Source organism: Zea mays, chromosome 1, assembly GCF_902167145.1.
Source record: "Zea mays cultivar B73 chromosome 1, Zm-B73-REFERENCE-NAM-5.0, whole genome shotgun sequence".
Lineage (NCBI taxonomy): Eukaryota > Viridiplantae > Streptophyta > Magnoliopsida > Poales > Poaceae > Zea > Zea mays.
Window position 1 is genome coordinate 20,684,342 of NC_050096.1, and position 18,996 is coordinate 20,703,337.

At 42.2% G+C, this 18,996-nt stretch overlaps 1 protein-coding gene and 1 pseudogene across 2 annotated transcripts; both read right to left on the bottom strand.

The window, feature by feature from the left end:
- Positions 1-201: 201 nt before the first annotated feature.
- Positions 202-2,742, bottom strand: LOC100282061 (cp protein). The gene is made up of 3 exons (NM_001154974.1): positions 2,543-2,742; positions 2,031-2,085; positions 202-877 (listed from the first exon to the last, which is right to left on the bottom strand). The coding sequence occupies exons 1-3, from the start codon at positions 2,627-2,629 to the stop codon at positions 501-503; spliced, it is 519 nt and encodes a 172-aa protein (NP_001148446.1). The 5' UTR covers positions 2,630-2,742; the 3' UTR covers positions 202-500.
- Positions 2,743-9,861: 7,119 nt separating this feature from the next.
- On the bottom strand, positions 9,862-17,466 carry LOC100383809 (uncharacterized; annotated as a pseudogene). The gene is made up of 13 exons (NR_155421.1): positions 17,357-17,466; positions 16,234-16,296; positions 15,958-16,115; positions 15,436-15,583; positions 15,212-15,343; positions 13,987-14,253; positions 12,615-12,742; positions 12,098-12,417; positions 11,829-11,900; positions 11,502-11,613; positions 11,194-11,320; positions 10,628-10,736; positions 9,862-10,403 (listed from the first exon to the last, which is right to left on the bottom strand). The product of NR_155421.1 is annotated as an uncharacterized protein (transcript).
- Between the last annotated feature and the right edge of the window lie 1,530 nt (positions 17,467-18,996).

Sequence of the window (18,996 nt, forward strand, 5' to 3'; positions counted from 1 at the left end):
GCATTTGAGAGTAAGTCCCCAACGTGTACCCCTTTATATTTATAGAGAAGGAGGTCTTGACCTTTTTCTAAGAGATAGCCAACAAACTCCTACGTGATTAGATGAATAACCACGTACGAGATAAGGATAAATATCCGAGTTAATCTAATCTCGGGATACGCAGACGGTCCGGGCCCAAGGACCGGACCGTCAACTCATTTTGGTGTCCAACACCGTGCAACTAACCACATGCAGTGCAATACCATATATATAAAATAAAACAGGAACACGTGAACTCTAGGAGCAGCCAATGCAGAACCAGGACCAGGACACATGTGAAGGACTCGTCACGTCAGATAACATGCACGGGTTATCTTCTGCCAGGCAGAACAGATCCACATGCTTCCAATATCAGTACAAAGCTACCAAATCACAGCACATCAATCGCCGATCACATGGGACCCGAAAAATGCTACGAATGAATGATACTACGTAGGCAAACCAATGGAGTTGAGTTGAGCTCAGAACTCCTCGACAGAGATGGCTTCACGAGGGACCTCATAAGCATCCTTCGGTCTCAGCTTCTTCACACCGGCGATGAAGCATATCTTGTCAGACTTGTAGCTCTCGATGCTCACGCTGGCCACCTTCACCCATACCACCACCTTGGTCTTCATGCCTTCAACCCCGGAAAGCTTGCCTCGGGACAGAGTCGCCTTGACACGAGGAGCATACCTTACGGTGGAGGAATCCTTGAAGCTCACCTCGCAGGGCTTGGACAGGTGCACCACCAGCTTCGAGGTCGATTCGTCGTACTCGTAGCAGATGATGTTACGAGGGAAGAGACCTGGAGGGAGGTTGTGCTCGCGCAGTAGATCAGGGAGCGACTTCTTGTGCCCTGAACAGAAGAAAAACTGGCGTCAGTGCATTTTTTTAAAAATATCGATTATACAACTGTGCAAAGGTGTTGCGGCAGAGTCTTGAAGGAAAGTCCAACTTCAAGGAGCAATTTTGACTTAGAATTGCAAACGAAATATAGCAGCTGAAAATTTATGACGCTACAGAGACTAAAAGATTTCTACAGTATTTCAATTATTCATCCTATAGACCAGCCCAACTTGCATGGGACTAAAATGCTTTCTTATTATATAATTGTTCATAACAAAAATTTGCAATAAGACAAATATGATAATTGTGATCCAGCACCAGCAATAAATCAGAAGGAAGACATCAAACAGTAATTAGACATAGTATCCACTAACAAATTATAAATGGATTTATATAGAGAGTAAGAACGCATTATTGACAAGACCTGTATGTGGCAAAGGAAAAGACGAAAAGTACATGAAAAGAGAGGACTCAGTTTGCATGCAGTCTATTCAGAACAAAGGTATCCTGTCCTGCAAAGCTTTGACAAGAGAAGTTAAGCTGTCCAGCTACATTATTGATTGCCTTTGTTCTTCTGGCCACAACAAATTAGACGCTGCTTAGAAGCAAGTGCCATGACAAAATAATTGGCATGACATACGCTTCACAGCCTTGCTAATATCGATAAAGACATGAGGGCCAATGCTTAGATTGCAAAATCAAGCTGTTAGGTGAGCAAGTCCCCTATCCATTGCTCCTCTATGTACTTCTGAATAATGGCATCAACGAAAAGAAAAGCTGGGTCTTATATGGGCTAGATGCAATCCAATGCAGAGCAGCAGGATGTCACAAAAGTCACTTCAGTTTGGCCCCCATGTGCACTCAACTTTGCAGATCAAAAGGGTACAGGAAATCCAAGAAAAGCTAGATCCCATCAGAGGAAAGGCTAGAAATCAGCTAGCCAGTACATACAATCATATTAAATAAAACTCTCTTTCCTGCATTGCTTCTGTTTTACGCATGAGGCAAAGAAAAGGCAACCGCAATGATAGTTGCACTGATGATGTTGTCAAAACAACTTTAACATGCAACCAGAAGGTTCTAATTCATCATCTACATCTCTTCAAAGTCAGTTATTTTCACAGCTACAAAACCGACCGTGCAATGGAACAGAACAACTGTACCTTTGAGTTTCTCGAACACCCATTTTGCCTTCTCCTCCACCGTGCTCGAAAAACGCTGGAGGTAAGATCAAAAGGCTGTCAGTTTGGTCACGTGGATGCTGCTGAACTTAACGGCTTTCATCCAAAGTTGAAATTGGACTACTATTTCGTTGCCCCAGTTCAATCAAAGAGGGGTTTTCCTTTATCACTCCACTAGTACTTGCTATGAGTAAAACACGATGGGGATGCATTTAGTGCAGCCTCGTCAAAGAGAGAAAAGGGGCAAACGATAATAATCCGGCATCAGGACTGACAATAACCACAACTAGAAGAAAAAGAACGGACTTCGCATTAGAACAACCATGAGTCACGCAACTAGTAGCATTTCCAATCTCAACTTCCCCAGGACGGCAGGACAGGGTAATAAAGATCGAAACCGGCGGATCCAACGCAATGGCCGGGAGGCTGGAGCAACCGATTGCGCGGAAAGGCGAAACGAAAAAGGAGAGATGGCGGTGACAGTGAGCACTCACGGAGATGTCGTCACCGATGGCGGAGAGCTCCTGCTTGGCCTTGCGGGAGATTGTGAAGCTGCCGAGCTTGGTGAGAGCCTTCTCCATCCTCCTTCCTCCCTCCGGAAGCGCAGCCGCTCCGCTCGGCTGGTTCTCTCTTCTCTGCGCCGCTCGGCCGCTCTTCTGGTGGTGTGCCGCACGCCCGCACGAAGAGCGACAGGAGAACCAGGTTCAAAGCTGCGGCGCTCGGCCCGGCGGACCCCGATAAATAGGCAACGGCTCGCGGATCGAGAGGGTCGTGGCCTCTGGGCCTGTGGCGCCGGGTCCTTTGTGACAGTGAGGCCTGCTTCCATATTTGCTGCTGTAGATTGCTCCTCTTTCGTTCACTTTTCCTTTTTTTACTGACTTGATGATAATTATCGGTTCTCATTTTCAATTAAAAAATTAAACACGAAGTAGAAGAGTTTAACTATAATGAATCCTAAACATCCGAATTATATAATAAATTTAATATTTTAAAAGCTCTCCATTTCGATCTCCTTCAATACACAAGTACTTCAAGAGCTATCGATTAATCCCATACTCTGCCACAACATATTCATCTCATTATAGTGAGATTCGAGCACGGTTTTGGGCGGTTCTAGCCATTTTGTGAGAACGTGTTCTTGTGATCTTTTTTCTTGTGTTGTGTGGCTGCCTTTTGCTTTTGTGTGTTTGTGAAAGTAGCCTAAAAGGGGCTATAGGCCAAATCTACAATTCTCAAAACAAACTTCGAACTTTTGTGAGAAGCGACAGTTCAACAGGGGAGGTCGGTTCAACCGGTCTTGAGGCTAGTTCAGCCGCAATTCACCTGTTCAACTGCGAAGTTAAATGAAATTACTCAAATCTATCAACAATAAATGCAGCGAAAGAGTTGAATTAAAACCAATTAGATAGATCAAAGATATGAGATGATGAGAGAAAATCACAGCCACAAAAGCACACAAGACACACGATTTTTACCGAGGTTCAGTCACACCACTGTAACGCCCTGAATTTGGAGGTATAAATTTTTCGTCTCTGATATTCACCAAATTCAGGCATTACTCTCTTTTCTCTTCCCGTTTCACTCCTTCCCATTTTTCAAAGCAACTAGGTCAGTGCCCGTGCGTTGCCACGGAAGTAAAAAAAATAGTATGATACATATATACGGACGGCAAATATTATTATAATAGATATGTGCTCGTGTGTTGCCACGTAAGTTAAATTAGTATAAAATATAGATACGAAACGATAAACATCACTATGATATGTAAAATCTAGGTCGTTGTGTGATGTTTTCCATATGGCATAACAATATAGTTACATGGCAAAATGAGTTTTCGATCAATCCTCTAAAATAAAATGAAGTTATATTCCAAAAAGACACTACAATGGCTAATGTACTGAACATATAATCGGGTTAAGTGTTACAAAACCTCGAACCAGACACCACTCTCTCAGAGATCAATCGAAGTTCTCAATCTTGATTGGAGTAATATCGTCTGCCACCTTAAATTACCAAACTAATATTGCAAAGAACATATGTTGCTCCAATGTGAATTTGATGTTCTTGGCCTGTTCAAAATCAAGGGAGAAGTCACAAATCCATGCAGGTTGACGGTAGGAATAGCAACATATCAGATTAGAATCGAGTATGTTTCATACCCACCCACAACCATACTCATTCATACCCACTCATGGTTGTACCCATGGATAAAAATTTATACCCGTGCCCGTACTCGTCGGGTATCGGATACCCACAGGTACATATATCAAAAAGCTTAACAACAATGGTAATCATGTAATACAAGCAACTAAGTTCACAAAGCAGCAATTGTAATACATACGATACAAAAGGAGTAGTTCTACTCATAGCTGAAAACTGAAATGGACGTGAGGAAATGACTTAAACGTGTGCAGCAATCATAACAAGCAACTTTAGTTCACAAAAATTCCAGAAACTGCAACTGAGTTGACACCTCACAGTAATAGTCTAATTAAGAATACAGGCATACAACCAAGCGCCCAAGCCAACACGACAATAGTACCCATGACTTCACTTGCGAACAGTAACAGGCGAATAGGAAGTACCCCAGTACCCCACACAGACAAGAACATGCGAACAGGAACAGACAACACCCATGACTAATACAGAGCCAACAGATTAAGGCAGCACCAGACAACAAGGCGCTAGCAACACTTCACTTGCACAAGCGCCAGCAACACTTCACTTGCACAGCAGCTTCACACTTAAATACTTGATCTTGTCACTTGATAGACAACACCACACACCACTTGGCCACCAGACAACAAAGCAAAGAAATTAAGAAAATATAAGTATTTAGTAGTTAATCAAAGTAAAGAAAATGATACTAAAAATAATTATTACCTTGGTTCGACATCAAGCCATCAACTTCAAAATCTATCAACTTATCAACAATCTGGTTCATCCTAAAAAATAGTGAAATATAAGTATTCAGTCAAAGGAAAGGAAATGAATGCTAAAAAATTCACTATTACCATTTGTTCCTCCTCATCCTCCAAAATTGAAACATATTTTTTGTGATATGGATGATATATCCTTTGCTCTCTGCACATCTTCGCTACTGTGTTACAGACCACACCAGATGTGGCTAAGGATACTCCTGATCTACCACATCTAGAGGTTCAATGCTAACACTAATAAGAGCTATGTGGAATGTGATAGGCAAAAAAATAATAAAACAAACAAGAATTCTCTCAATTCTAACTGCCAGTCGAACCTAGAAACTTGCCAATCCTTTGAACTAACTAACAATCCTTCGAACTAACTGAATATCTAGATTAGTTCTCAAGTAGTGTTCCTGGCTATGGCGACAACCAGCACATGTGCCTTTGGCAAGAAAAAAGAATTCTCTATTAGTATCTACTTTCATAGTTCTATCTCAAACAACAAATTCTGTTAGTATCTATATGTGTTGTCACGTTGGCAAAGAATTGAAAATCGTCCTGAACTAAAACAACATAAGAACAGGAACACATATAAGTTATTGGCAGGAGTCAAAATATTTTGAAGCCAGAAAACCTCTATAACTAACACATTACATAAGAATAAATATATATGATTAACTTCTGAGAACCTCCCCTTGGCCACAAATACGTGTTCCAAACGAAATACCTCGAGATCGAGATTTAGATACACATCTAAATAAGAAAGCAGTAGGATTTGGATAGTGACACTAATGCATGCATCTATGGCAAAATATTAGCAATAGGTAGTAAGTCAAACAACATGGTCTGATAAACCTAGGATTCTCTTTTAAGACATCTTAACTGCAAAAGAAAAAGATAGACAAGGAGAAAAAATATAGAGAAATCAAGAAACATCAAGCCGATGGATGGATTAGAAATGATAAACAGTATAGATAAGAAGACAGGGCAAGAATCGTACCATGTCTGGCCTAAGGAAGCCAGTCTTGCCGAGCACGATGATGGATCCAGACTTGTAGAGCGCGCGTGTTGGTGTATGTGTGTGTGTTATTAGAAGATTTTGTAAGGACCCAAATGCATAAAATGCCAATAAAAGAGAGAGGGGGAGGTGTGTTCAGGCAGTCTGAACCGACCTCAACCTATATTCTACAGACTTCCATGGACTTCAACATGGCATCGGAGCCGAGGTTCTCGGAGGCGATTGTGGTGGCGACGAGGCGGTGCACGTGGAGCTGCTGAGGTGGTGCTCCGGCTGGACTGTAGCGGCGCTCGGTCTCCTCCGAATCCGCTTCGTCTTCCTCGGCGGCGGCGGGTGCGTCATCCTTCCGCGCGTGCGGTAGCAGCTGCTTCTCCTGCTCGGCCTCCTTCTCCTCCACTTCCGTCGGCGCTGCACAGCGGTCGTCCGCGTGCGAGATCCGGCTGCCGGAGGACACCGGGACGGACGACATCAAGGTGCAGGTGGAGGACGAGCGGGTGCTGGTGATCAGCGACGAGCGGCGCCGCTGAAGACGACCAAGTCCGTGCAGGCGGCCAACGGAGAGAGGTCTGCGGTGAGTGCAGCAAGAAAAAAAAGGGGTGGCTCTATAGGTTTGGCTGCTGTCTGGGCACAAGGCAAAGGAGGAGAAGAACAGGCAGCGGAGGAGCTGCAGGAAAGTGACTGGAGCTTCTGCTGATTGAGCAGAATGGGGGAACAACAAGGCATTGAACAAGTCCTTGGGAAGCTGGTGGAACTGCTTACAGCGAAGAAAGATGAGACTCCATCTTCAAGCAAGGAAATTGTATCGTATATGGAACCTGTCCAGAAAATTGAGCTAATGCCAAATGACATTAAATTGGAAGGCATTAGAAACTACTTGCCGTGGTCAAGAAGAGCAATGTTATTACTGAAGGCAAAGAGACTTGAAGGTTTTGTCACCGGAGAATCAATTGAGCCAGAAGACAAGTCGAGCAATGACTGGAAAACATGGGAGGTTATAAACTCTCTGGTGGCTGCATGGTTGTTGAGCTCTTTATCTCCTACCATAGCAGGCTCCGTGGATACTATCACGAGTGCAGCTGGAATATGGGAGGCCTTGTCGAAAATGTATTCAGAAGCAAAGGTAATGCTCTTACACTGTCGCCTGGGACATATATCTTTTGATGTTATGAGTAGAATGTTTCCTTATGAAATGAGTAAGGTGAACAAACAGAGATTAGTCTGTGATGCGTGTGAATTTGGGAAACATACTAGAACCTCCTATGTGACTCGAGGACTACGAAGTGAAAGTCCCTTCATGCTTGTTCATTCAGATGTATGGACATCCCCTATTGTCTCAGTGAGCGGGGTGAAATACTTTGTTTCCTTTATTGATTGTTATTCTCGTATGACCTGGTTATACCTTATGAAGCATAAAAATGAAGTGTTAGACTGCTTTAAGGATTTCTGTGCATTAGTAAAGAACCAGTATAATACTCATGTGAAAATTATCAGAAGTGACAATGGAACAGAGTATGTAAACACGGAATTTAGATCTTTTCTCTCTAAAGAAGGGATATTACATCAGACGTCATGCCCCGATACACCCCCACAGAATGGAGTAGCTGAGAGGAAGAATCGACATCTATTAGAGGTGGCTCGCTCACTTATGTATACAATGAATGTGCCTAAGTTTCTATGGAGTGAGGCAGTTATGACTGCTACTCATTTAATTAATCGTATGCCATCAAGGATACTTGGCATGAAAACTCCATGTGAATTGCTCTATGGAAAGAATGAATTCATTGTCCCACCAAAGGTTTTTGGATGTACATGTTTTGTTAGAGATCACAGACCTTCAGTGGGAAAGTTAGACCCTCGAGCTGTTAAATGTATCTTTGTTGGGTACTCCTGTGGGCAGAAAGGATATAGGTGTTGGAATCCATCTGAACGACGGATGTTTGTGAGTTTAGATGTCACTTTTCGGGAAGATATTCCTTTTTATGGAGAAAGATCAGACCTGAGTGATCTATTTGCTACTCTTGATACTCCTAGTGGAGATGGAGTTACATCTGAGGGGGAGAATGAGAATGAACAAGATGATGTAGACAAGGGACAAACAAAGCATGAAGGAGTAATAAGCAGTCCAGTTCCTCAGGAAAGAAGAGAGGTAAGTGATGAATCAATTTTACCTCAAGCCCAGAATTCTAGAGGAGAAAGTATACATGACAGAGTAATCTCAAAAGTGTATACAAGACGGAAGTACAGAACTCGAACAAACACAGAAGACATGGCTCAATCAACTCCTATACAAGAAAGTGGCCAGGAAGAAATTGAAGAAGCTCGAGCTCCAGAGATTGAGGTTGAGGACCTGCCATCAGATGATATGCCCATTGCGTTACGAAAGGAACCAAGAACTGGTGCAGGAGTCCCTCCTCAGAGGTATGGATTTGATCACGACATAAGCAATTATGTGTCTTATACCTCACTATCTTCTGAATATAATGTTTTTCTGGCATCCTTACAATCTGTGACTATTCCAAAAGATTGGAGGGAAGCAAAATTGGACCCAAAATGGAAAGAGGCCATGCTTGAAGAACTAACTGCTCTAGAAAAAAACAAAACTTGGGATCTTGTGCCTTATCCATTGGGTAAGAAAATAGTTGGTTGCAAATGGATATATATAGTGAAACAAAATCCTGATGGAAAAATAGAAAGATACAAAGCTAGATTAGTTGCAAAAGGATATAGTCAGACCTATGGAATTGACTATGATGAGACATTTTCCCCGGTTGCAAAAATGAGTACTGTAAGAACATTAATCTCTTGTGCAGCTAATTATGATTGGCCGCTATATCAGTTGGATGTTAAAAATGCTTTTTTACATGGGGATCTTCAAGAAGAAGTCTACTTGGAGGTTCCACCGGGATTTGCTACTGATCAGACCAAAGGAAAAGTATTGAAGCTGAAAAAATCGTTATATGGTTTAAAACAATCACCTAGAGCTTGGTTTGATCGACTACGACGGGCTATGTGTAATATGGGATATAAACAGTGCAATAGTGATCACACTGTGTTTTATTATCATTCTGGAGGCAGTGTCACTATTCTGGCAGTATATGTGGATGACATGATCATCACAGGGAATGATCCTTTGAATATCTCCCAACTAAAGAAAAATTTAAGCAAGGAATTTGAAGTTAAAGACCTAGGACAACTACGTTATTTTCTGGGCATTTAGATAGCAAGATCTCATAAGGGAATTATCCTCTCACAGCGCAAGTATGTATTAGATCTTCTACATGAGACAGGTATGCTTGGATGTCGTCCAGCTTCTAGTCCTATTGAGCAAAATCATAAAATATGTGCACAAAATGGAGATCCTATTGACAAAGAAAGATATCAAAGGCTTGTGGGACGGTTAATTTATTTATGCCACACAAGGCCAGATATAACTTATGCAGTAAGTGTTATGAGTAGGTATATGCATGATCCAAGGAGTGGACATTTAGATGCAGTCTATAGAATTTTGAGATATTTGAAGAGCTGTCCAGGGAAGGGACTGTGGTTCAAAAGAAATTGTCATTTAGATGTGGAAGGTTACTGTGATGCAGACTGGGCAAGTTGTCTGGATGACAGGAGATCTACTTCGGGTTACTGTGTTTTTGTTGGAGGAAATCTCGTATCATGGAGAAGCAAAAAACAATCAGTGGTATCCCGCTCAACTGCAGAAGCAGAATTCAGAGCTATGTCGGTATGCCTTAGTGAATTGTTGTGGGAAAAGAATTTATTATCAGAATTAAAGCTTATGAAAGGTACTCTGAAGCTTCGGTGTGATAATAAGTCAGCAATTAATATTGCTAACAATCCTGTTCAGCATGATCGAACTAAGCATGTGGAGATCGATAGCTTCTTTATTAAAGAACGTCTGGATGATGGGACACTTAAGCTAATTTTTGTACCCTCTAATGAACAAGTAGCTGATTGTTTAACGAAAGGATTAGGTGTTAAAGAGTGTCTATTAGCATGTAGCAAGATGGGGATGATAGACATTCATCACCCATCTTGAGGGGGAGTGTTGGTGTATGTGTGTGTGTTATTAGAAGATTTTGTAAGGACCCAAATGCATAAAATGCCAATAAAAGAGAGAGGGGGAGGTGTGTTCAGGCAGTCTGAACCGACCTCAACCTATATTCTACAGACTTCCACGGACTTCAACAGCGCGCGACGGAGGGGCTCGCGTCCTAGTCGGCAGCGTCACAGCAGAGGTGCAGGATGTCAGCGTCATCGTCATCTGCTCCACGAGGTTCCACCAGACCAGCTTTGACGTGGCCGTAGTCGTGGGCTCACCATTAGTCGCGACAAAACTCACCATAACCTCCTCCTCTAGCACTCCCTTGCCGATGATCGGTACAAGAGGCACTGGAAGATGGTTCCCTGTAGATGATCGGTACATGTAACATTAGCGCATCAAGTGAAGAGTGAAGTTGATGATGTTGTGACATAGATATAGAGATTAACCTGCTACAACTAATCAAGACATCAGCAAATGCATCTGATGTTAGTAGACAGGTACTGAAGCCTCATGCTCTCGGTCTCACTACACTGCTAATAAAAACTGAGCCAGGTACTGAACATTCATGATTTCTAATCAAACTCACCGGGACTGGGAGTAGATCTCTGCACTACATAACTGTTGGCCTGGTTCTTATTCGTTGAATCGCTGTCGCTAGGGAAGTCTAGTTTGACTTATGACCATTCCAAATATTACTGAAAGTGTTAAGATAAAAAAACAGAGAACTGGATAAACAAATTGAAGGCAAGAAATGTACATCACTGCATATAGAATGTCACATTAGGATTCAATAAAGTCAAACTTCATAAAGTCTGACCAACAATTATCTGCAAAATATGTGCATGCTTTGTAGGTAAAATCTGTATCGCTATATTCACATCATGAACATCTTCTAAATACAGATTGTTTTTGTAACAATTACTGATTATTGTCAGATGGTCAAAGTACACTTCTAAGGACTTCTCCAAATTGTAATGAACCTTATAAAAATAGAGGGAGTAGTGTATAATTGAAAAGAACACATACTTTATCTTCACTACAGATTGAGAAGCAATGGAACGGTATTGGTCATTGGTTATGCGTCATCTACGTCAAAGCGAAGGATGTCCTCAGAATGAAAAAAAAGTTGAACTAATAAAGGAAGAAGTTTACCTTGATGTTTGGCCTCAAATGCTTGTGCCATCTTTCTCTGCATCGCTTCCCCACTCTTGCTGGCAGCAGTTGTGCTATGTAAGACCACTTCCTCGGTCCAAATTGTTCCACTAATTTTACCAGTGTCCTATCATTTTTTTCATTAATAGATGGTGGAGAACAAGTCACGACTAACAGTAAACAGTAGAAAAAAGAAGCAAGTATGGATGTAATTTAACTTTTACCTCATGAGCTATGTAAGATGGAGGGAGGGAGATTTGAGTAGCAAGTTTGTTATATGTCTGCATGTCGTAGACAGGAGAACTGACCTCACGACTGAATATATTGCTAAGGGTACAATGTACTCCTACTTCCAGTCGCGGTGGGGAGGCCTGCGTCGAGGTTGGGCACTCGCTCCACCTCTAGTAGCGACAACATGCCCTGGATAGGGAGAGAGCGCAGGTCTGAACTTGCCATCGATTGATAACTTACTAATTTCTCCTCAACATTGAATTATTGCAGCTGCAATTTCTACTACTTGCTCAAGAAAACCGATTGTAAAAATTCCTTCCTCCTAGTTCCTAGCAGGAGATCCACGCTAGTAAAAAATGTGCAAAAGCCCCTTTGTTCATGAGTAAAAGACAATAGCTCATCACCTTTGGAGTCATCGACAAACCCCATGGCGACAGTAGATGTCCTATCCTTTTCGATCCCAAGTGACAGCCCACCTGCGCAGCCCAACAGCCAGACATCAAATCGGGGTCACCCACAAATCAATCACAATCTGCGCTGAGGTTAGTCCATGGCAGCGCATATCCGGCCACAATGTAGGCGTGTCTTCAGCCCTAGCACAGGCGCAACCTCAGCGTGTGGGGATAACTATAAGGAATGCTAAGTTTAATGAGTTTGATCAAGAAATTAGTACCAAGTGTCTGAATATAGAAAATAGTAGCATTTGTCACTGAATTGAAACGTTGAATAAATCCATAAGTTTGGTCAATTCCGACCCCCAAAATTTTACTACACATAATAGTAGCATCAAGGTTCAGCACAATATCTGTATAACCTTAGCTAGAGCTAGAATCTAGATTTGTTTCAAATGCTCAGATGCACTTCATTATCAGCTGTTGCTGGTAGGTGTTTGTGTTGTCACACACGCCCAGCTTGATGACGAATGTTGCGGTGCAACCTCTTCCGGTTCCTTCGTTGTCGATCCAGATGTGCCCTCCCATAAGACTAACAAACCTGCACAGAATTTTGCAGAGATGCTGATGAGTTCTAATAAGAATTGATGACCAAGTTAGCACTAAGGAGCCATGTACTGGCAATGCATAAAATAAATAAATAAATGTGCTGCGTAGGAGAAAGTCAAGAGTCACCAAAAACACCAGAACACAATTTTCAGAAGGAACTACAAGAAAGGAGCTGTAAGGTCAAACTACCTCTTGCATATGGCAAGGCCAAGACCACTACCATTAACCCCTCGGTTTCCTCCACTTTGAGGATGAGCAAACTTTGTGAATACATGAGGTAGATCCTGAGGACTAACTCCACAGCCTGTATCTTTTACCTGCAAAAGAGTAAGTAACAGAAATGTAAAGCAACACAACAGATAACAATTGCTAGCATATATAAAAGTAAAACCCTGCTTCATGTTTCCATGGTATGTTCATAATCTGAAAAAATACAACCCTTTTCTAGTTGTAAGCATGAAACCCAGGACCGGTGGTATCAACTAAAATGAAATTTATGTAAGCATATGTAGCTTCTGATATAGTTTGAGTAAATGTTGTGATAACTTAGTTTGGTTGACCTATGATTTTTTTCAACACATGAAAGCTTTGTGTGTGGCATTATAAAAGACTCTGGGCTATCTGGAGTTCATGGAAGATTTGGTATAACACTTCTAATCCTAGACCATTTTAGTTTTTGCTAATGCGATCTTAGGTCCTATCCTATGTCAGTCCTGAGACTAATTTAATCCAGGCAACTCAAATAAAAAGCAACGAATGACAGTCAACTAATGTCACAATGGTGTAAAGAAGTAATCAGATTCTAGATGTCATCAGGCCCAACCAGCAGAAATTCTACACCATGAGATTATAAGAACAAAGAAAAAGATTCAGACCCCACCCACCCCAAATCATAGTCAGGTACAGCTGGACAGGCCCCACCTGTTTTTGTAAACTTGATAGGAAGAATTGGAAAATTGTACATGGACCTATACAGAGCTGACACCCACATAGTTTATAGACAATACAAATGAACTATCAAGCAACACAAGAATCGAGCCAGGTTTAATGATGCAAATGCAATTAATTACCAAGATACATGATTAAAAGGAATAGGTAGTGATTCATACAAGAAAATGCACGTGTTAATTAAGAGGATTTTCAAGAAAAAAAGTTGTCTTTTGCTACTGAATAAGCATGAAATACTTCATTATGAGGAACATAGTGGATGGATCCAAAACCAGAGTGCATGAGAAATTCAGTCACACATAAAGAGATAAGACAACAGATTAGAAATGTTGTACAATAAAAGAGTCGAGATTTTTCGACAGGCTGCAATTCGGTTTTACAAAACTGCTACTTGGGACAACCAAATGGATGGCTTCAGTTTCATTTTTGAATTTTGGAGCTCTGCACAACGCATGCAGGTCATCTTTTAAGTTATTATTGTTATTAAAGAGGGAACAATGCATACAACTATTTGCAAATAAATCTTCTTGTTTTATTTATAATATGGAAAGATCATGAGCTCATTGACAAGCTCAAGGAAAATTATTCAAACAAGCCTCTTCTAGAATATTACCTGAACTTTCAAATAGAAATGTTCATCACTTGCAGTTGGATGAAATTCTGGGGTTCTGAACTCTCTCAAAGAGTCAGCCTTCATAATGGAAGCTACAAGCGTGATGTGTCCCTCCTTGGTAAACTTTACAGCATTGCCAGAGATGTTCAGAATAGTTTGCATGAGTCTCTTTTCATCACCAATTGCACATAACGGCAGATCTGGTGCCAACATAACCGATACAGATATCCTCTTGATAGATGCAATTGGTTTAATGAAACCCATCACCTGTAATACCAAATAAGAATTAGAGCTATTGCATCATGTATCTAGATGTTTGATACTCCCTCTATTACCAATTATAGGTCACTTCCTTTACCTAAGTCCAACTTCTCTAACTTTGGACAAACTTATAGAAATATACACTAACAATAACGTCAATCAGTTCCATTAATCCTCCATGAAATGTCTTGTTTGTGCATTTATTTGATTTTGTGTAAGTTAACATTTTTTTAAAAAAAACATGGTCAAAGTTAGAGTTTGACTTGGAGCAAAGCTAAAGTGACCTATAATCTGGAGCAGAAAGAGTATTAGCTGTGGTGCATACTTCTTTGAAAACAGTATGAAGATTAAATGCTTTAATCTCCAGTTCAAGGCTTCCATCCTCGAGTTTGGAAAGATCCAGAACATCATTGATGAGTGTTGCTAACAAATTGCTGCTTTTCAGTACTGTTTCCACCATTAGACGCTGCTCAGGAGTAAGCTCAGTTTCCAAAAGCAAGGAGGAAAGGGCTATTATTGCATTCATGGTCATTGATGAGTGTTGCTAACAAATTGCTGCTTTTCAGTACTGTTTCCACCATTAGACGCTGCTCAGGAGTAAGCTCAGTTTCCAAAAGCAAGGAGGAAAGGGCTATTATTGCATTCATGGGTGTTCTCATTTCATGATTCATAACAGCTAGGAAATCATTGCGAGCACGGATAGCCATCTCAGCCTCTCTTCGAGCTAAATCCAGGGCAACATTCTGCTCCATTAGTAAATCACGTGCCCGCATGGACTCTTCAAGAATAGCCCGCATGGACTCTTCAAGAATAGTTGCATGAGATAACTGCATGGACTCTTCAAGAATAATAATTGGTTAGAGTTTTTTAGTACTGAAGAAGTTATTTACATATAAAGGTCCATTGTCTTACTTCAGAGCTGAAACTGAGTGACATATATACAATTAATCCTAAAATCAATCACCTTTGATCCAGACGCAACGGAACAAGATCTAAGACATCATCAAGGGTCTTCTCTCGTGAACTCATGATCCACTGATTATCGCTGGACACTTCCATCTCGGCCTGGCCGACAATGCTATCTCGTCCAGTCGTCCTGGAAACACATGTATCAGGCGGGCCTGAAATAAAGGAACACTGGCTGCAACTTTGTAACCATAAAAGTGCAAACACAGAATGCACGAGTACCTACAACACGAAGCTGGCCAGCCTTTATCCGATGTTCCCTCCGAGACTGCTCAGCGGTTACCTTTTTCAGCTATGTAATCTTGACAGTTCAATGTTGTAACCAGTTGCGTGTAGTACTGTAATCACGCCACACCAATCACCTGGCGCCCTTCCAGAAACAAAAGGTTCGGTCAGTTCGGTTTGGCACAGCAAACTAATTCAGCACAATCAGACACTATAAGGTGAGGCACTGTTTTTCAGATATTTTATACTATATATGCGTGTTCCAAAATAATTTAGACCCAGCAGCCATGTTGCATTGTAGAATAGACAGCTAATGAAACAAACTGTTGCTGTCAGGGCCGTCTATTTTTAGACCCAGCAGCCATGTTGTATTGCAGAATAGGATAGACTACTGTTGAAAAAAATTACAATGCAAGCTGCAAACATCTAACATTGTTCTGATGCATCACAGTTCCAACACTCATAGCTAAGATCCACAATAAAAGATGAAAGTGACAGCTAGCTCAAGCAGCAGTGTACCATACTGTCATTAGTCCCCTGTGCTACCCAGAAAGAAGCACCTCCATTTGAGTTTGTCTTCTGTCACCGCTACAGCTCTCTATACCAGGTCACATTGCCAAACTGCGCATAATAAGGCAGCAAGGTGGGCCCCAACAACAGTTCACCATTTGGATGTCCTGCAATAATTCATAAGAGTTTACGGCATTAATGCAAAAGCCAAAAGGTGCCTTCTTTAGTAAATGATTTATTAACCATTCCATATTGATCGTGTGGCAAACCTTCACCCGGTGTTACCTCATCCAAGTTTGACAGTTCCATTTATTTCCCTCTTTTGCAACCGGCGTCACATGCACAGACCTACAGTGCTACAGAATTTGGTTGTGAAGGGGCGGTTATGCAAAAGAAAGAAGTCCTTATGTTTTATGTAATGAAGTTTATCCTTTATCGGTCAGGAGAAAAATAATGAGACCATGGTTTTTGAGGTGTCGCCTACTCGTACCCTAGGCGCTGAGGCGTACCCTAATTACGCCATATCACTTAGGCATCCAGGCGTACCTCCAGCACCACACGACGCTGCAACACCTCAAAAACCATGAATGAGAGAGAGTGACAGTTTGCAAACTTGAAACTGTAAAAAAAGTACAGACTTAGGACATGTTTGGATCCATTGGCACTAAACAATAGATAGCAAATTGCTGCTAATTTTTAGCAAGAAACCATTTGGATCCAGCTGCTAATAGGTGGTTCCTAATTTTTGAATTATTCACCATTAAATTATTACATCAGCTGCTAAATATTGACCAATGCATCCCATAATAAATGGATCTTCAGTACGTGATTAATATCAAGGCTTATCTAAAGGTAAAGCAATCAGATGGCTGAAACTGCTACCTTGAACCAGAACACAAGCTTGGAATGTTTTGTTCAGATTTGCTTTGACTGTCGATTATGAAAGAACCCTATTATTCTGATCGACTAACCTATAAATACTTAAGCACTTCAAGGAATTTCCAAATGACTAATCTCTTAAATTCACAAGCAAGTTGATCCATGCTAAGTCAATAATCCCAACGCCAATTGAATAATAAACCAACAGTCTAGCACCACACATAAACCTATCACCACAAAGTCTGGAGCAAGCGCCTTGGAAGCCCCCACATACAACCTCACGTGTCGCCAGCGCCTTGGAAGCCCCCACATACAACCGGTTACCAGCCTCACGCGTTCCCGGCGCTTGGAAGCCCCACTGCACCTGACCTGACTTCTGAATTTCGTTTAAAAGTCTACATGCACGTAATTCCCGAGCAGCAAATTCATGAACCGAGGTTTCCGAAGGGGCTTCTTGCCACACGCTAGGTTTTCGGAGAAAGGGGGTAGGATTCGAGGATGAGAGACGGGGGAAATGGGGTAAACTAACCTAAGAAGGAGAGGTCCAGGGAGGCCTCGTCGGGGTTGGAGGAGGAGGCAGCGGATTCATTCATGAGGCGACGGCGCGCCAGAGTGGAGCGGAGGAGGACGGCGCGCGGGATGGGCCTGTGGAGGAGGACGACGGCGCGCGGGGGTGGGCTGCTCTGGGCCACAAGCAGATGGGCCTCCCAGGAAAAGTGTAATCCGTGTTGGAAATCTAAAAATAGTACCACATTGTTCACTAAACTGTGCACACACGTGTTTATAAGGGCTAGTGCGCACCACAACATGTGTACTCTTGGTTGGCTGCGAGCTTTAACCCACGCAGCTAGCTTTTTTGGGTAAAAATTTGGTCGCGGTGCGCGCGACACAATTGGGAATGGGAAACGGGTCAGGACACAGTTGGGAATGGGAATGAAAACACACAGGGCGCATGGGAATGGGACACAGAATGAGGCAACCTACCCCTTAGAGTCTTAATAGGTAGTATAGATATAGAGACTGGTGTCTGTATTGCGTGTAAACAAAAACCTAAGTTGACATGGTTGTTGCATCATGCCGAAGCATATTTATTTTGTCTGATGTTGTGTCTAATCGCGCGTTTGTCCCGTTTTGGTTTTCGATTCGCGATTTAAATTCGATTAGAGGTAAGCGAGCGTGAGCAGTGGGTTGTCGGCCCGGCCTGCGTCCCAGTCCGACCCATGGCGTGGCCCACCCCGACCTGGCCCTGCCCAGGCGCGCCACTGGCGCCCTCCCCCCCATGCGTGCCCTCACCCCTCTCCCAATCATTTTTACTTTCCCACGCAACAACTTCCCTCCCCCTCTTCTCTCCCTCTTCCCCTTCCCTCTCCCTGCGCGCGGCGGGGCCCCCAACGGGCCGCACCCAGTCGCGGCGGCCCCGGGCGCGTGTAGCCCTAGCGTGTGTAGCATTTGAATTCTTTTCAAATTTAGTTTTAAATTCAGTTTAATTCACGTGTTGCGTCGTGCGCTTTGTCACTCGACGATTCATTTTAAATTCAGATTTATTAGTGTGTTGCGTCGTGCGCTTCGTCGTGCGACAATTCATTTTAATTTCAGATTAGATAATGTGTTGTGTCGCGCGTTTTGTCGCGTGACGCTTCGTGTTAATTTCAGATTTAATCCAAGTGTTGTGTCGCACGCTTCGTCGCACGACGAGTTGTTTTAATTTCAGTTTAGTTTAAGTGTTGCGTCGCGCGTTTCGTCGTGCAACGATTCATTTAATTTCCGTTTAATTTATGCGTTGTGTGGCGCGCTTTGTCGCGCGACAACCTTTTAAATTTCCATAGATTTGCTTATAATAATTAAGTGTGTAGTGTAACTTTAGTTTATGCATAGCGCGATTGTTAAGTTAATGTGGTTATGTCTAGACATGTATTTTAATCTATACATGCTTAACGTAATTACCTTGCGACCGTAGCCTTGATCATTGTATTTTTCTTTCTCGCATAGCACTACAGGAAACACCTAAATTTTCGTGGGCAAAAAACCCACGAAAATAAGCCTAAACCGACGAAAATAGGGTATTTTCGTCGGCAGGCCGACGAAAATAGCCGCCGAAAATAAGTTCGACGAAAATAGACACCTATTTTCGTCGGTACCGACGAAAATAACTTATTTTCATCGGCTTCC

Excerpts from the sequence above, each read along its gene's own strand:
- LOC100282061 (NM_001154974.1), bottom strand. The coding sequence starts at position 2,629 with ATGGAGAAGGCTCTCACCAAGCTCGGCAGCTTCACAATCTCCCGCAAG. Across the intron at positions 2,086-2,542 it reads CCATCGGTGACGACATCTCC|CGTTTTTCGAGCACGGTGGA; the intron begins GTGAGTGCTCAC and ends TCTTACCTCCAG. Across the intron at positions 878-2,030 it reads GGTGTTCGAGAAACTCAAAG|GGCACAAGAAGTCGCTCCCT; the intron begins GTACAGTTGTTC and ends TCTTCTGTTCAG.